At 41.4% G+C, this 20,029-nt stretch overlaps 1 protein-coding gene across 1 annotated transcript in view; it reads right to left on the reverse strand.

Annotated features, from left to right (window-relative positions):
- TTLL10 (tubulin tyrosine ligase like 10) overlaps positions 1-20,029 on the reverse strand; it is a 750,762-nt gene that overhangs the window by 501,470 nt on the left and 229,263 nt on the right. The window contains exon 4 of the mRNA XM_044063591.1: positions 18,073-18,244. Within this exon, the coding sequence (XP_043919526.1) occupies positions 18,073-18,244 (172 nt within the window). The remainder of the gene's footprint in view (positions 1-18,072; positions 18,245-20,029) is intronic.

Here is a 20,029-nt window from a genome sequence, read left to right on the forward strand (position 1 = left end):
TTGCTGGTTGGGACAGTGTCCCTAGCACCTCAATCCTGGGTGGCTCATCGGAACAGACTCTTCAGAACAGTGGAACCAAAATCAGCTCTGCTCCTGGAGGCCATGTTCAGCTTATAATGTGAAATAAAGGTATGAGGATTAGCCCAAGTAGCTGCCACACAAATAGTTTCCATTGGCAATCTTGCCTGAAAAGCCACTGAAGTAGCTAGAGCTCTACTGGAATGGCCTTTTGGTTTAGCAGGAAGCTCTTTATTCCTTAGCTGATATATCAAATTAATAATAGATGTCAACCACCCGGATAAAGTTACTTTCGATACTGGTAGACCTTGTTTACCCTCAGCATAGGACAGGAACAGCTGGTCTGATTTTCTGATTTGCTTAGTTCTATGCAAGTAAAAACGTAACTGTCTATGAACATCCAACTGATGCAACTTGTACTCTGCCTTTTTAGAATAGTTTGAAAAAAACACAGGGAGATCAACAGACTGATTCAAATTATTCTCAGAAGAAACCTTTGCAAGGAAGGAAGGATTAGTCATGAGAGAAACTCTATCCTTGTGGAAAACTAGATAAGGAGGGCGAACACAAAGAGCCTGAAGTTCAGAAACTCTTCTGGCTGAAGTAATTGCAACCAGAAATAGGGTTTTCCAAGAAAGAAACTTCAAAGAACAAGAAGCTGCAGGTTCAAAGGAGAGCAATATTAGGGAAGCTAAAATCAAATTTAGATCCCACAGAGGCGGGGGATCTCTCACTGGGGGCCTGATTAAAGTAGTCCCTTTAAGAAAAGCTTTACAAAGGTTATGGGACATAATACTAGTATCTGATAGGCCTGTATGAAAGTTAGAAATTGCAGCTAATTGAACTCTGATAGTGGCAGAAGAAGATCCAGCATGAAAAAGTTCCACTAAAAAATCCAAAATATGGTGTACAGGGGCTGAAAAGGGATCTATTTTTCTAGCCTCTGCCCAGAAAAAGAAATGTTTCCACTTACTAGCATATGTCTTTCTAGTGGTAGACTTATGCGATGATAAGATGATTTCACGCACCGAGTGGGAGATGTTCGGAAGCCTGGCTAAGGTCGGAAGTGGAGCAACTAAGCAGTGAGCTGGAGAGATTGAAGGGATTGGTGCAGCCCGCCCGATTGATGGATCAAGAGGTCTGGAACTGGGTCCAGTGTCTAGGGCTGCTCCAGAAGGTGATGATGCAGGAACGGGAACCACATTTGTCGAGGCTAGTAAGGGGCAATGAGGATCATCTTGCATCCCAATATGGCAGCTTTCTGTATTAGTTTGGGAATCAGGGGAAATGGAGGGAATGCATAAAGAAGTCCCTGAGGCCAATCATGAACTACAGCATCTCTGGGGGAGTGTCTGGGAAGAGGGAGAAGAGAGAAGAAACTGTTGCACTTGCTGTTGAAGGGGGTGGCATAAAAGTCACAGCAAGGCTGACCTCATTTGCGGAAGATTTGGTCCACCACCATCTGATTGAGAGACCACTCGTGAGGCATGAGAATTGCTCTGCTCAGCCTGTCCGCTATAACATTGGACTTCCCAGGGATGTGCACTGCAATCAGAAACCATTGGAAAGAGATCGCCCACTGACAGAGTCTGAGTGCTTCTCGACATAGGGGGTAGGACTTGGTTCCACCCTACTTGTTGATGTACCACATTACTAACATATTGTCCATTTGAATTACAATGGTCCCAGTAGGAAGAGAGTCCTGAAGGGCTTGCAACGCTAAAAGCACGGCCCTCATCTCCAAGACATTGATATGCAGATGGTACTCGTGAGGCTGCCAGGTGCCTTGAACTCTTCTGCCCTGAAAATGCCCCCCCGCACCCAATCAGGGAGGCATCCATGGTCACCGTAGCCACTGGGGGAGGAAGAGCAAATGGTCTGCCCTGGGGTACTGATGGGGAAACCATCCACCAAGCAAGTTGGTTTTTGCACGTCTGTGTGATCATTATCATGTGAGACATTGGAAGTTGCTGGAAAGACCATTGGGTGAACAGCATTCACTGAAGAATCCTCACATGAAAACAAGCAAGGGGGACTAGTATGATAGCCGCTTCCATGAGACCCAAAGTTTTTAGGGCGAATCTGGCCTGAATTTTCTTGCATCCTAATAGGACCTGCACATGTCGGCAAATGTCTAAGATTCTGTCTAATGGAAGCTTCGCTGACATGTCCTTTGTATTTAAGGTTGCACCTATAAAGGTAATAGATTGACAAGGTGACAAAGCAGACTTTTCAAAATTTACTGTGATGCCTAGTTTGGAACAAGTTTGGATGGTGTAGTCTCTGGCTCGCAGCAGGTGATGTCTGGTGGTAGCAGTAAGGAGCCAGTCGTCTAGATATGGAAACACCTGGAATCCTTGCCATCTCAGGTGAGCGGTAACTACTGCCAAACATTTGGTGAACACCCTGGGGGCTGTGGTGAGATCAAAGGGCAGAGCTCTGAACTGATAATGACTGGCTCCCAGCCGGAAGCGGAGGAATCTTCTGGATCTTCTTTCCATTTTGATATGGTAGTACGCATCCTGAAGATCTATGGAACACATCCAATTGTCCTGACCCAGAAAGGGTAAAATGGACTGTAGCGTGACCATCCGGAACTTCGTTCTTTGAACAGACCTGTTCAGTCTGCTGAGATCCAGAATGGGTCTCCAGTCCCCTATCCTATTTGGTACCAAAAAGAACCTTGTGTAAATTCCAGATCCTTGCTGGTCTGTTAGGACTGGCTGGATGGCTCTTTTTCTTAGTAGTTTTGATATTTCTTGAACTGCTTGATCCCTTAGATTGGGTGGAACATCTGGAAGGGATTTTCTGGGAATGTAAGGGGTGCAAAAGAAGGGGATTTTGTAGCCTCTGGATATGAGAGACAGTACCCATTTGTCTTGTGTTATACTTTGCCAGGCTTTTGGGTACAGTGACAATCTTCCCCCGACTGCCTCCGAAGGTGGTCAGCCGGGCAGCACCTCAGGGATGCTGGAAGGGCTTGTTAGAGAAAGCTTCTCTGTTGCCCTGATTATTGGACCCCCTCTGCCCCGAGGGCGGCGTCTATTGTTGTTCCCTCCTCTGCCCCTGGAGGGAAACTCACCACTTGTGTCAGGCACGGCTCCCTGGGTTTTCTGGAACCACATCTTCCCACTCTTCTGACCTTTGGGATACGGTCTAGAAGGAGTGGAAAAATGGTCTCCCACAGCAGAGAGAGTCTTGCCTTCCTGCTCACACCTGGTAAGGGTATCCTTCACCTGTGGTCAAAGGGGGTGTTGGTGAAAGATGCCCTGAAGGGTTCCACAAAGTTACATAGCCACATCCAAGCATGCCTCCTCAAGGCCACGCCTGTACTTGCGGCCCTACTTGCACCATCAGCTGCATAAGAGAAAGGCAGATGGAGGAGTTTACTACCGAATTAAGAGTCACCAGCTGGAAGGCAACCTTAGCCTGGGCCCCCACAGCTGATGGATTTTGAAGGGTATCTCCTAGTTCTTTAAGGAGATCCCTTTGAAGGCGGGTAAAGTGGCACAAGTAGTTCAGCGACCTCATGGAGAAGGTCACTGAGGAAAACATCCGCTTCTCGTATCTGTCCATCGTCCTAGATTCCTTATTAGGGGGATGGACAGACAAATAAGCTTCAGCCAACTCCTTTTTTGTGGCCACTGGTACCACCATGGCATCAACGGGAACACCTTTTGTCAGAAATTCATGTCCTGTGGTGCAGTAATAAATTTTGTGGGTCTTCGGGGGGTTGGTTCCACTGTGTCTGGGGCTGACCATGCCTTCCGAGCCACCAGCGACATCGGAGGATAGAAAGGTGGAGACACCCAGGAGGTGGAGGGTCGGGAACCAAACGCGTACAGGAATACCGACTCATCCTCGGAAGGGTTAAGGGTAGTCCAGTTCCTCCTCTGCCTAAGAACCTCACAGATGTCTGAGGAAGAGACATCTTCAGAGGGGGATCTCGGGGACCCTTCCGAATCCTCTAAGTCGGTATCTGAAGTGACAGACTCAGGGGAGTCAACATGCTTCCTCTTGCATTTCCTCTTTCAAGGGGGCTCCTCTGAATGATTAGGGGAGGCCTCGGAAGAGGATGATACACCCAATGGAGTACCCTGGAGCGCTTGTTCCCCACGCTTGGGGTCTGGAGGAGGGGCAGAGGCAGACGCAGGCACCATGGGGGAGGAGCCGTAGAGGCCGATCGTGGGGCTGACTCAGAGGTCAGCACACTCCTCATGAGCTTGAAGGCGCCCCTTCCCGATAGTGGTGAAGGCTCTGGCTCCGAAGAGACTGGAATCCTTCTGGCACCAAGAGAGATGGCTCTGAAGCTGATGTAGGAGCCGAACTCACCTGCGCCGAAGCTCCGAGATGGAGAACGGGGTCGGACAAGGGTCCAATGCCACTCGCCCCCTCAGAGACGACGAGGGAGTCCTGATGCCCAGATCCCTCCAAGGACGGCACCATGGAAGCGATCGGAGCCGACGAAGGAACCAAAAGGGTAGGTATCAGTGCCGACGATTCCACGAGCCGAACCCCAACAAGCTCCAGCTCCGAACTCAAGGGGTGAGTCGAAGGAGAAACTACTGCAGAGACAGACGGAGCCGAACCCTGATGAGGGGGGCTGGATAACATTTTAGCCAGGGCCTGCGATTTTAGAAGCCTGCTCACCACTCTCTCCAAATTGTGGTCAGATAGTCTAGAAGACCGAGAAGAGTGTGATCGGTGACTTCGCTCCGACTGTAATAGAGGCAACCCCGGAGCCGAATATATCAACTCTAGGGATGGAGAGCTAGAGCGTTTTCGGCTCCCTGACAGTTCTGACACCAGAGTCGGGACCGACTGGGAGACAGGTACTTCGGTTCCAGCCGGAACCAAAGCTGAAGCAGATGCCACACCCGATGACAGCTCCGAACTGGGAGCCGACGGCTTTGTTGGCTTAGAGGGTTTAACTGGCTGAGCCTTAGCCGGTGACCCTTCAGGTTTGAGCAAACCCCTAAGGATTAGTTTATTCCTACGCTCCTGCAGGACTCTTGGACTAAAGGTGTGGCACACTGAACAAGAGTCCTGCAGGTGTAGGGCGCCCAAACAGTAGACACAAGAAGTGTGACCATCTGTCAGTGACATCTTCTGACAGCATGAGTCACACTTCTTGAATCCAGATATTTTCATATCTTTAGACATTCCTGTAAAAAGGAAAATATCAATTACAGAGAAAAAGCAACAGAAGGGAAGTAGGTAACTAGTAAAAAACACACGCACTCAACACGAGTTACCACACCTTAACAGCACACACACCTATTATCTACGAAAAGGTAAATAAACCTATGAACTACAACAATTTATAATAAACAAACTACTACACAAACATGAAGAACAAGGATTAGCCTCTAACTAAAAAAGGCTACCTTGAAGAAGACAAAGAGGGGAGGGGGGGAGGGAAACTCTAACAAAAAACGAGTTTCCAAGGAAGGAGACTAAATTACAAATAGATAACTATAACTACTATAACTATTGTAAACACTAACTAAAATACAAATTTTTATATATATATACTAACAACGAAATGGAAAAATATGACCTGAGCCAGCAAAAGCAACCTCACAACAGAAGCGGCAAATGAGATCTGGGTATCTAGCGCCAGGCATCATGGGATATAGGGGGGCCTCGAGCCAGTAGGCAGCTCTCAAGCTTTTGAAGATGGCCAAGTCAGAGCCGAGGAGTGGCACTGAACTCAACCAGCAAGAATGAAGGCGAGACAGACAACTTAACATTTACTATTCTCTGGTTATGTACTAAAGCAAGGCAAGATGAAGTGGGTGAGTGATATTCCTTCTTGGTCAGGTTTCAAAAACAGACTGCCAGACTGCCCTGAGACTTCTGTCTTATCTAGTATTAAAACATCACTTCAGAATGACTTTGCATGCATCTGGTCATCTGACTCTGGTTCCCACAGTACCCCCCTTTACTAGAAACTGAACCAGAATCTAGCACATACGTGTTACCATGCACACAGATAGAGCTTTGTTGAAATGTGTTATAGCATATGGAAGCTATAAAACCATATCAAAACTTCCACCCTTCCAGAGTAGCAATTAGTTCATCCCTAAGGACAATCCATCCTAGTCCTGGTTTTCACCAACATTTTACCTCTGTTGCAATCAGAACTGCAAGATACAATCTTTATGGCCTAAACCAGGGAATTTAATTTCAGACTATTTTCCAAAGTTAGCTGGACTGAGATTAACCTATTCTCTTCCAGTAACCTCTGTTACAATATATTCAATTCAACAGTTGCAATACAGTCTGACATAGAGGTGTATTTATTTTCTGCCCAGCAGAATCCACTGTTGATATACATTTAACACAAGCAGCTTTACAGAAACATTTTCAACACAAGCATTTGTGCAAATCAGTTTGATATACAAATGACATATAATTCTTTACAAAACTCAAGCTAGCTATGCTGGCATATGTTACACATCTACTGCCCTACTTTTCCTGGTGTAGCTGGCAATACCTCCCATCATCACAGAAATAATTAATCTTTCCAGTGATTTATCAATTATAAGTGGGTTCAGAGAGAAAAGAAAGAACTCTGTATCTGCTAGGTCTAAGATAAACTGCACAATTCTATGACTGAACCAAACAGGGTTAAATGAGGAAAGAGACAACTGATTTCTCTTTGAGTTTGCTCCACCTAAATGCCAAACAAGTACATTATAAGAGGTTGTCAGTAACACATGTCATATGTCCTAGTTGCCACAGTAGTAATCTATATAAAACAGCAAAGTGTAGTTCCCACCATGGGAATCAGTGAGCTTCCAGTAAGTGTGTCTTGTACCAGTGCCTGTTGCAAAACCCCTTTGCAGAGATGTCTAGGGAGAGTGGAATAATATGCAACTGTATGGACTGTTGACTCCTTGGTAGTATACTGGATTTACTTAGTCATTAAGTATAAGCAAGATATTAATCCATCTACAATTGAAACAAGTAGAAATAATTTATAGATTGTTAATACAGTACTAAGAAACATTAGGAGTAATATAAAGACAATCCCACTGCCAATACTCTTATCCACTAAAACAGTGCAGATGTTACAGGGTTCTCCATACTCTAATGTTTCTTTGTACCTATAAATGGCCCCTACCCATCACTGCAGTATTGAAGAAAGGCAAATCAGATGAAGGTAGTATATACAATGACTTTAAAGCCTCGGTTAACTCAACATTAATGATTGTGCAGCATCCTCTGCCAATGTCCTGACAATTTACCTAGCGACCTATTTGCCTATTTTTACTCCCTGGAGGGGGGGGGGGGCTGGATTTTGAAAGTTAATATTATACAGCTGTTTATAAATTGAGGAGATATTTAAAATGTTTATGACATAAAGGAACATAAGATGACTGTTTCAGAGTGTTTGACTTGATAATTCAAGTGGTGCTGATGGTACCTACTATTTGGCAAAGTGCCTGAATAATTGATGAGTTACTGTTGGGAATTCCAAACTGTAATATCCTGGTCATTGGAGTCAATGTGAGAACATAAAGAATGTCCTACACAGGCTAACAGAATATGGGCATAATGTATTTTGAAGAACCTGGACTGTGAAAGTCACAAAGCAGGGTAGATGTGTTGTTGTAGGCATCTAGAATTAAGACATGTTGCAACTTAGGTTGCACATAGCACTGGTTCATCTTTTTCAGATGTTCCTATAGAATGAGTCAGATAGGGTGCATCCATTTGTAACAGCTCAGTATAAGGTCATATGTAAATACTAGGCTTGTTGCCCCTGCAGGCCATTTTAAGCCTAGCCAGCTTCCTTTCACTGGAGAGAATCTAACCATGTATCTTATGAATGTGAGGTAAACACCTTAATGATTTTGCCAACCCCAGTCTCCTATTTATTTCAGTATGGAAGTGGACAGGATCTGTGAGCATGACTACAGGTAATGTTATGAAGTCACTTGCCTTCTTACAAATCCGATGCTGGCCTATCATAACAACTCCAGGATGATACAGAGAGACCCAGTGCATATTCATTACAGTTAACTAAAGCATATAAATACAACCAGATAAACAGAAATAAGTAGCAAGTAAGTGGAAGAATTTTTATGGTAATTATAAATCATAACTCACTATATTAACTGTTATGAACCTAAGAAATATATCTGTGTGAACTGTTAAAAAAGCTTCTCTCTAAGCTTAAACCTTGCTCCAATGCCCCTGACAATATCCCCTCAGTCTTTTTAAGAATTGCAGCAGACAGCATCACCATCCCTATTAGCATACTCATCAACAGATCCATATAAGAATCATATGCCCCCAAACTGTGGCGTGCAGCCTTTATTCTACCCCTCCATAAAGGAGACAAAAATAATAACATCTCCAACTTCTGACCCATAGTGATTATCTCCCCTATTTCAAAATTTCTTGAGAAATGCATCTACCTCCAGCTCATGCCATTCATTACACATAACCAACTCCTCACCCCAACACAACATGGGTTCCATCCTGGCCATAGTACAATAACAGCTCTTCTCTCTTTTCTAGACATCATAAACCATGCCCGTGACTCCGCAGAACTTGTATCCACAGTCCTCCTTGACCTCTCCAAGGCTTTCGACACAGTCTCCCATACCCACCTTCTTCACCACCTTTCCAATCATAACCTCTCACAAAACACCATTACCTGGTTCAGCAGCTACCTCTCTGACAGATCTCATCTCTGGCAGTAAAATGGAAGACTGACACCTCAGCCTTCCTTCCCACCCCAACCAGGGTACCCCAGGGATCCATTCTTGGCCCTATGCTCTTCAATATCTTCATTAATGATTTCTATGTAGCCATTCCTAACACTAAGATAGTACAATATGCAGATGAGTCAACTTTAGTTTGCTCTGCATCAAACCTCCCTGAGCTCCAAACAAAAGCTCAAACTGCCTTCTCAACTACTGAGAAATGGATGCTCCAAAATCACCTCTCTTTGAATGCCAACAAATCAAAGATCCTTCTATTCTATCCCTCAAAATCTATCCACCTAGACAAAACATCTTTCAAGATTACAAGCCTTGCCAACTCCACTATAGAAGGTGTTCCTTTTGCTAACCTTCTTGGAGTTACTATCGATGAACACCTAATTCGATACCTATATTTAGCTAAATATAAAGAAAACCCATCAGAAACTTGGCATGCTGGACAGAAACTCCCACTTCCTTTCTCCCTCAACAAGACAGACCCTCACCACTGCCTTCTTACTACCTTCACTAATGTATGGTGCTCCCCTACTAACCAATCTATCTTCCTCCATCTCTTCTAAACTAGAATCCTGTTACAATAAAATGTCAAAGTTCACCACCACTTCCAAATACTCCACTCACCACTGTAAACCTCTCCACCAGCTGCAATGGCTAGAACTCCCAAACTACCTTGACTACCTCCAACTCATCACCACTCACAAGCTTATTTTCCAACCAATTATATGCCCAGCACTAACAAACATCTTAACATTATACACCCCAAACAGAACTCTAAGAGCTACCCACCAAAATCTAATCTCTGTTTATAAACCAAACTGTCCCGCTGGTCAGCTTCTCCTATCCTTTTCCGTCGCCAAAAAAAATGGAATTCTCTCCCTCCATCTCTAAGAATTTCTGAGAACTCTGAACACTTCAAAACCCAGCTGCATTCTTACCTCTCCCAAAAATGGAAATGCAATTGCACTCCACCTACCTAACCTGCTTAATACATAAATACTTTATAACACACAAAGTTTGTTCTTCCTTACACACTATGATTAACCCTATGTACTGCCTTCATGCTAATGCTACCTCTATACCACTCTCAGAGGATTTAAACCTCTGTATTAATTTAACTCATGCTAATATTTATGCATAAAGAACTCATCCATGCTAATGTTACTTCTATATCATTCTCAGATGATTAAAACCTCTGTATTAATTTAACCTTGTACTACTGTTCTCAACCACTAAACATGTAAACATGCTTTACATCCTTCTCCAAGCTGCTGATTAACTTTTGTGTAGTTTTTGCTATTTATATGTAAAATTTGCTTAGTTTGTTTCTGTTTCCACTATGTATTGTACTTCATATTATGGAGCTTGTACTATGTGTTATTGGAGCTTTTCTTCCCGGGTCTCCTCTGAAAATGGACTCTTTGAGCCTAGTCCTCCCCGGTCATCAAACTGGAAATAAATAAATAAGTAAATAAATAAATAAATAAATAAAAGGTAGATCAGTTGTGCCTGTTCCTAGAGTACACCTGTATGGAAATAAATTCAATAAAATAAGGTAGCATAATAAGTCCAGTGGCTAGTCATAGCGGTTATATGAAAAGTCCGTGGAACTCTTGACGGGCATGCATGCAAAAGACATCTGCCCCTGGTCTGTTGGTGTACAATAAGCATGGCAAGTGCTGCTAAACAGAAACCAAAACTGACACAATACTTTCAGAGCCAGTAAAACATTGCAACCTAACTTTGTTGGTAAAGATGGGCAAATAAGGGGATAACTTAGGGTAATAAATTAGCGCATTCTAACTTTATTACAAAATAAGGTGACTACCCATGATTGAACGGATCTTACTGTGTCATTCCAGAATATTAAACCTGGCAATGCTGCATTCCAGAATGTGGGATATGACATGACCGCTGAACTGCAAATTTCTTCAACAAAGACTTTTCTTTTTGTGGTCTGACACTAACCCAAAAGGTGATGATGTGATTGGATAATTCAGTGAAGGAAGAATGCTGAATTTGCTTAATTTGTTTTTTATAAGAATATCCAGAAATAGGGATGAAACATTAAACAAATTTAGAGAAGGGAGGCTGAAAAAGTGAGACACCCCTCTGAATCAGTTTTCTTCTCTTGTGACACTTTTTAGAATCTCAGCAGCAGATGGTCCAAAAACAATCCCTTCCCCCCTTCCATGAACAGGAGAATTCAAAACCTGAGCTTTTGCATCTTCGGCCAAATTTAAAAAATGAAACCAAGCAAATCTTTTCATAACAAAGCCAGTATCTGCTGCCTGGAAGCAGGAATCAGCTGAGTCATATGCATTTAGAGATGGCTTAGTCTCAAGGATAAAAGGCAGTAACATTCCTCATATACTCAAATGAAGCAAGCAAACACTTTAACATTCCAGCTTGACAATTGCGATTTTGAAAAATGAAAGTAGAAGAAGAAAATTATTTATCCAACTCTATCAAAAACTTTCCCATCCTTCTCTGAAAGAGACAGATTAGCATTTCCTAGTTGTTTAGTTACAGAATAATTTGACAAAGAAATCACTTCAGGGTAAGATCTGGGAATAGAAATAAGTGTCAGATTGAGGACCCTCATACAGGGGTTATCCTCTTTTTTAGGGACTGCAGGCTGACTATCAGGTATGTTGCTGGCTCTAATAAGAACATCATCTAAAGCTGAAAGCACAGGAGAAGCAGCCATAGGCTAAAGAAACTATAGTTGTAAAAAATCATATTTTTTTACAGAAACTGTAAAGCCACGCTACCCATTGAAAAATATAAATCCATTCTAGCAATGGTTTCAGAAAAGAAAATAATTCTTCAAAAGGAAAAACTCACCCCTTAAACTGAATCTGATGCCTGGGGATAAGTAACTGAATTAGTTCCCTGTAGACTTATCCCCTGTTCATCACAGTAGGAATAATCAGGAACTGAAGAATCGTTTTTCTTTTACCAAAAAAAAAAAAAATTGGAATGACAATGGTTAAGAGTCCAAACAAAGTATTGAACTAAGTCCAATAAATCTTCCGTATCTAGGAAAACTGAGACAAGAGTGTGATAAAATAAAAAAATGTACTTTTCTTTTCTTATAAACAGGAAACTCCCTAGAAGTCAAACATAGAAAGTATAGTAAATTTTACTAAAACTAACATTTATAGACACAATAGTAAAACAGAATAATCTGCTTCAACTGACATAAATGTCTTAAATCAGTCCCCAAACCAGTAGCATTTAAGTAAAAATAACCAGTTCTTCACAAAAAGCCCTGCTACACACACACACACACACACACACACACACACACACACACACACACATATACATTTACATACACACACACACACACACACACACACACACATATATATATATATATATATATATATATATATATATAGATATAGATATGGGTACGTATCACTTCACCCAAAACTCATTTCACTGACAAGTAGTACAATAATGCAAATCAAAGGTCTATGTCCTTTTCCCCACTGTAGTGCGATCCTGATATATAGTAAGGGGGGTGTGGGGGGCTCAGCCCCCCACATTGGGGGGAATGGGGGGCGTAGCCCCCCATCTAGTTGGCTTTTACCAAATAATGTAAAAGAAAACCAGACAACATAAAACCAAAATATATATAAAAACCAAACCACTAGTCTCACCGAACAATGAAGGAAACCACCAGCAATTAGCAAAAAACACAGTTTAATATCGCTTTCATCTCAAAAGACTTCTTCTGAATAAAATAAAATGCACACAGCAGCATCCCCATATATATCAAATCAAAATAATTACCTAATAAAACAATCAATTACTTAAAGTGCACTAGCAAAAGGAATACAATCATTAAAAGGAACAAAAACATATTATTATTATTATTATTATTATTATTACAAGAAACTGGAACATCTTATGTGGAAATAGTGAGTTAATACAAGTTGTAGGTGATAGACCCAATTTTGTATATAAAAAAACTGTTTAAAAAAATGTTTACAATTTGACTCCATGTATAAAAGTACCCCTGACAACAGCAGATGCTGTAAGGGGACGTATAAATGTGGTTGTGCATGTCTTCTCTCACCACATCCATAAACCTTATTTTAGGCCATCCTCTTTTCCTGTTACCTGGCAGCTTCATCCTTAGCATTTTTTTCCTCAATATACTCTGCATCCCTCCTTAGCACATGACCAAACCAACATAATCTTGCCTCTCTGGCTTGATCTCCAAACCTTCCAACCTGGGCTGACCTTCTAATATACTTATTCCTAATCCTGTCCATCCTCATCACACCCAGTACAAATCTTAACATCTTTAACTCTGCCACATCAAGCTCTGACTCCTGCCTTTTTGTCAATGCCACTGTCTCCAACCCATGTAACATAGCTGGTCTCACTACCCTCTTGTAGACCTTCCTTTTCACTCTTACTGGTACTTGTCTGTCACAAATCACTCCTGACACTCTTTTCCACCCATTCCATCCTGCCTGTTCTCTCTTCTTCACCTCTCTTCCACACTCACCATTACTCTGAACTGTTGATCCCAATTATTTAAACTCATCCACCTTCGCCACCTCTACTCCCTGCATCCTCACCATTCCTCTATCCTCCTACTCATTCACACACATATATTCTGTCTTAGTCCTGCTGACCTTCATTCCTCTTCTCTCTAGAGCATATCTCCACCTCTCCAGGGTCTCCTCCACCTGTTCGCTACTCTCACTACAGATCACAATGTCATCTGCAAACATCATAGTCCACGGGGACTCCTGTCTGATCTCATCTGTCAACCTGTCCATCACCATTACAAATAAGAAAGGGCTCAGAGCTGAACCTTTATGTAATCCCACCTCCACCTTAAACGCATCCATCACTCCCACCGCAGACCTCACTGCTGTCAAACTACCCTCGTACATATCCTGTACTACTCATACATACTTCTCTGACACTCCCGACTTCCTCAAACAATACCACAACTCCTCTCTAGGCACCCTGTCATATGCTTTCTCTAAATCCACAAAGACACAATGCAACTCCTTCTGACATTCTCTGTACTTCTCCATCAACACTCTCAAAGCAAACATCGCATCTGTAGTGCTCTTTCCTGGCATGAAATCATACTTCTGATCACTAATCATCACCTCCCTTCTTAACCTAGCTTCCACTACTCTTTCCCATAACTTCATGCTGTGACTGATCAATTTAATATCTCTGTAGTCACTACAGCTCTGCACATCACCCTTATTCTTAAAAATCGGCAACAAAACACTTTTTCTCAATTCCTCAGGCATCCTCTCACTTTCCAAGATTTCATTAAACAATCTAGTTAAAAACTCCACTGCCATTTCACCTAAACACCTCCATGCTTCCACAGGTATGTCATCTGGACCAACAGCCTTTCCGTTCTTCATCCTCTTCATAGCTATCCTTACTTCCTCCTTGCTAATCCACTGCACTTCATGATTCACTATCTGCACATCATCCAACCTTCTTTATCTCTCATTCTCTTCATTCATCAACCCCTCAAAGTACTCTTTCCATCTCCTCAACACACTCTCCTCGCTTGTGAGTGTGTTTCCCTCATTATCCTTTATCACCTTTACCTGCTGCACATCTTTACTAGGTCGGTCCCTCTGTCTAGCCAATCGGTACAGGTCCTTTTCTCCCTCCTTAGTGTCCAACCTTTTACACAACTCGTCATACGCCTTATCCTTAGCCTTCGCCACTTCTCTCTTTGCCATGCACCTCATCTCCTTATACTCTTGTCTACTTTCTTCATCTCTCTGACAATCCCACTTCTTCTTTGCCAACTGTAACTGCTTTATACAATATTTTTATTTCCTTTGGTATATGGAGCTTTTTTTTTCTTGGGCTTCAACTGTAAATGGGCAACAACACAGTGAATATCCCAATAGTTGATACTGAAATAGATAAATAGGTTCATAGATAAGTATTAGGCTAGCTGCACCTGTAGGCCATTTTAAGCCTAACCAAGTTCCCTCAGTGAGAATAAAACTCTGTACCTCTTATCTGTGAGGTAAACACCTTAGCTGTTATGCCAACCCCAACACTGTGAAACCTTTAACAGAACATGTTTTTAATTGTAGTGGAGGTGCACTTTAACTGTGAAACCTTTAACAAAAACATTTTTAATTGTAGTGGAGGTACACTTTGTGAAAAATTAACAAAAACGTTTTTAACTGTAGTGGAGGCGCACTTTAACTGTGAAACCTTTAACAAAATGTTTTTAATTGTAATGGAGCCGCACTTTAAATGTGAAACCTTTAACAAAAACATTTTTAATTGTAATGGAGGCGCACTTTAACTGTGAAACCTTTAACAAAATATGTTTTTAATTGTAGTGGAGGTACACTTTAGAGGTGAGAAGGAGCATCAGAAAATGTGGTTACCCATAATCCCTTGATACGGTCTTCTATTTGACAGAACTATACATCAAAGAGGAAGGGAACAAGCACAGACACCTGAGGGTCATCAGTGGTAACATTTTTTTTTTCTGGCAAATACCCCCAACTTTAATGGTTTAGCTTCTATCACAAAAAACAATTACCAATCCTTTGAATTATGCATGGGTTAATGTTGAGTTGAAAGAGTTTGTCAATAATCCTAGCATGGTGGACAGTGTCAAAGGCCTTGGCTTGGTCCAGATAAGCAGTGTAGACTTTACTTCTGTTAGTAACCCTTTCAATTAACTCAACTAGGTTGAGCAGGTATGATCTACTGTACAAAGCTGAACTGGTATGTATCCAGGGATATAAGGTCACATATATTGGCCTGTAGCCTGAACTTCTTAATGGTCTTCTTTGACAGTGAACTTAGTAAAAACCTCTGAACCTAAAAACTACAACAAAAAAAAAAAAAAATACTTGTACAGTATGGGGCATAGTAGGTATTTAAAAATGCAACCACTCAGACAAATGACTGGTGCCAAAGTCACAGACTAAAACTGAATGCCAAGAAATGCATTATAGTGCTTTTTGGAATAACTGCCAGCCAGACTAATTACTCCATCAACTAGACACTTCTAAGACTTGACCCAGTAGTCAGGGATCTGGGAACATATGTAGACAGTAAACTGGCCTTTGACTGACATGTGGCCGAGGTAGTAGGACAGTCATTCAATGTCACCCAGCTTATAAGTGAAAGCATGGAATCCAGGTCCAAGTTAGACATAGTAACACTTTATTCAGACCTTAGCATACCCACCATTGAGTATAATGTCTCCTTTGGCATGTGCCTGACAGACATGTGCAACAGTTAGAATGCCCACAAACGTTACTAGAGATAAACACATTGTCCTATATGGATTTGCTTAATGCCCTGTCTCTATACTCTGCATCTTTCAGGTACAGGTTTCTGACAGGTGATCTATGCTTAGCATACAAGGCATTCTCAGATCCAATTCTGATAGACCTTTTGCACATCTAAAAGATGAACAGCAACAGAACCACTAGATCCAATGATTTAAATTTTGCTTGTGACATATATAAGACATGCTAGTCAGACAGATATAGGTCTCAGAGAATCCCCATGCTCTGAAAAGCCTCCCCATCCATGTGCAGTAGAGCCCATCTGTAACTCTATTTCAGTGAAATGTTGAATAATGGATACAAAGTCACAAATTCACCCTGGGTCTGGCACCCATGACTCTGATAGACAGGGGCAGATAGTAATGCCCAAACTTGCATACCTCCCACATAACCACTAGAAGCTTACTAACTAACAAACCCCATCCCAATAAATGCCCATGATGAACAGGGATACAACTGGATTAGGTTGCATAGCTAGGCTTATAAAGGTCCTGGTGGTCATTAGCCTAGTATATACACATGAACCTATATACATAGGGGCACAATTGTGTTGGGTTACATGGCTAGGCTTATATAAGGACCCGGTAGTCATTAGCCTAGTATATACATATGAAACTATATACATAGGGGCACAATTGGGTTGGGATGCACTGCTAGGCATATAAAGGCCCTGGTGGTCATTAGCCTAGTATATGCATATGAACCTATATACATGGGGGCACAATTGGGTTGGGATGCACTGTTAGGCTTATAATGGTCCTGGTGGTCATTAGCCTAGTATATATATATATATATATATATATATATATATATATATATATATGAACCTCTATACATAGGGGCACCATTGGGTAGGGATGCATTGCTAGACTTATAAAGGCCATGGTGGTCATTAGCCTAGTATATACATATGAACCTATATACATAGGGGCACCATTGGGTTGGGATGCATTGCTAGGCTTATAAAGGACCTGGTGGTCATTAGCCTAATATATACATATGAACCTATATACATAGGGGCACAATTGTGTTGGGATGCATTGTTAGACTTATAAAGGACCTGGTGGTCATTAGCCTAATATATACATATGAACCTATATACAAAGGGACACAATTGGGTTGGGATACATTGCTAGGCTTATAAATTCGCTGGTGGCCATAAGCCTAGTATATACATATGAATCTATATACATAGGGACACAACTGGGTTGGGATGCACTGCTAGGTTTATAAAAGACCTGCTGGTCATTAGCCAAGTATATACATATGAACCTATATACATAGGGGTACAATTGGGTTGGGGTGCATTGCTAGGCTTATAAAGGATCTGGTGGTCACTAGCCTAGTATATACATATGAACCTATATACATACGGGGCACAATTGGGTTGGGATGCATTCCTAGGCTTATAAATGGCTGGTGGTCATTAGCCTAGTATATACCTATGAACCTATATACATAGGTGCAGAATTATGTTGGGATGCATTGCTAGGCTTATAAAGGATCTGGTGGTCATTAGCCTAGTATATACCTATGAACCGATGAAGCCAGACATCAGGTGTCTTTGTGGGGACCTATAAAATCTCTTTGAATGATATACGATAATAAGTAGTAATCACCATGTTTCTGTATTTATGCATGCCAAACTGTGTTTTGCCATAAATATACAAAATGGAAAACCACTTTCTTGGTAAAGTGTCTTCATATTATTTATTTATTTGACATTTCCTGACTGGTTTGGTCTGGCAGCAGAGACCTGAGGAGAAAAGCTCCAAAAATATCATTAAATTAAAAAGTAGTCACAAATGTAGTAAAACAGTAATCACATACAAGTTCATCACAAAATTACAATAACGATAATTAGAGACTGTATGATAGTCGACACATGTAGTTGCATCTTATACAAAGATTAAAGTAAATTTTTTACTGATATAAGGCATAATACTACAGATGTAAGGCATCATATGTACTCATACAGGTCTTACCTTTGCATTACTCTGGCCTGAGGTGATCTGAATGGCTGTTTCTTGTAAAGCGGATTATCGTCGATGCTTTGTAAGTTGGCACGGAAAGCTGCCACATCTTCAGGACTTTTCAGAAGGAAAATACCACGGCCCTGGTTTAAACCAGTAGGTTTGCAAATCCAAAGCTGCTTTTCTGCATAGTAAACGATGAAAAGTAATGTAAGAAAATGCTGATGATGTTTTTGGCACAGAAATGTAGAAAAGAAAAGTGTTCTGTTTAGTAAACTAGCATATGCTCACAAAGAACTAAGAGCAAAGTGAGATATGGAAAAGATTCAAACAGCAGAATGTTATTCTATTTCCATGTTCACATAACAGTAGTACTAGATAAACTATGTGGCTATGCGCACTGAGGCACTGCCCTATCACAGTGGTAAGTATATTCTCTTAGAGCGTTGAGGGTAGTGACCAAAGATTGCGTCCGAGCCAAGAATGAAATACTGTCTTTGTATCTTAGCCACTGAACTAGCAGGCACTTTGGAATTATTTCATGAATAAATATGCATTGTTCATGCATATGAGTAAGTCAACATGACATGCAACAGGATTTCACGTTGCAAAATAAAATCTATGTAAGGTTTATGGAAATACTGCATTGCTGAGGAAGTAAAGATGAAATAGTCCATTATTTTTTAGTCAGTTTCTTTTCCTTTGTATGGTTTAGCAATCTGTAGAGTATTCACCCTCTAAGACAGGTTTAATATTTATTTAAATTTGTTAATAAGGTAGGTGGGTAGTGCAGGGACCCCTTTCAGTACAACTAAAGGCAGACGTATTGAGTACATCAGTGCACTGGTTAGATAATAATGATGCAGACACGTATGTCTCAGCTGCCTAGATTTAAACAGAATGTCTAGATTTTTGTCTCATATTTTCGTCTGTTCCACATAATATTTGTGGTTTTATGGCAAATCAGTAGGGTTTAATGTCACTAAATAATGACATCATGGCCGGCTCCTGCTATTGGACTGCAGCCCTCCCCCCCAGCTGTAAAAAGAAAAAAAAATGAAATTAAAAAAAAAAACGAAAAGAAAAACGAAATAAAAAAAGTGAGTCCAAGAATTCCACCCACGTGTGCTCAGTGTTCCAAGAACTCCACGCATGTGTGCAGGAATTGCTGCTGTTTAACCAGTCTGGATTAGAAAGAAGGCATCAGAATACAGAGATGCCCAGAAGTCTATGCGGTTACAACTGCATAGACTGGAAGGAGATTGGACTGCAAAGTCTGCAGACTAGATAGCTTGCTCATAGTACATGTGTGTGTATGTGCGCGTGTGTGTGTGTGTGTGTGTGTGTGTGTGTGTGTGTGTGTGTGTGTGTGTGTGTGTGTGTGTGTGTGTATGTGTGTGTGAAATGCCCCAGTTAAATATACCTGGTGGCTAGAGAGAAACTCAAGAATTTTACCTGGTGGCTAGAGAATAACTTAAGCTCAAACCCTGTACCTTGAGTGCAGGTAGCAAGAGCCTGAATTCCCTCCCCACCACTACTTGTGAAAGCTATTCAGATTTTTGCCTCATATTTTTGTTCTGTACTGTTCCTCATAAAATCTGTGGTTTTCTGGATTTTGAATTCAGTAAATAATGACAGGCATTTCAATTTCAGACTTAATATTCTTCAGAAAGTAAATGGTAACACTAATCCTTTTATTCTAGCAATTTTATAAGTTTATAAGGTCAATATTTGAAATTTGTTCCTATTTTTGGGGCTGTATTCCCCATTATTGGCTTTGTCCAGGTTTTTTTGTGCTAAGAGGTTGAGAGCTATGGTGAGAACTGATTTCAGTTTTCCTGTATTTCAAGAAACAGCTGCTTTGGCAGAATGGTATATTGCTCTGACTGTAGTGCACAGAGACCTGGGGCCAAGACTTAGCAGTGAAATGCATAGTGACAACAAAGCATTTTATTCTAGCAACTTTCCA

Source organism: Protopterus annectens, chromosome 2.part1, assembly GCF_019279795.1.
Source record: "Protopterus annectens isolate FY-2018-M chromosome 2.part1, PAN1.0, whole genome shotgun sequence".
NCBI classification, from domain to species: Eukaryota; Metazoa; Chordata; order Ceratodontiformes; family Protopteridae; genus Protopterus; species Protopterus annectens.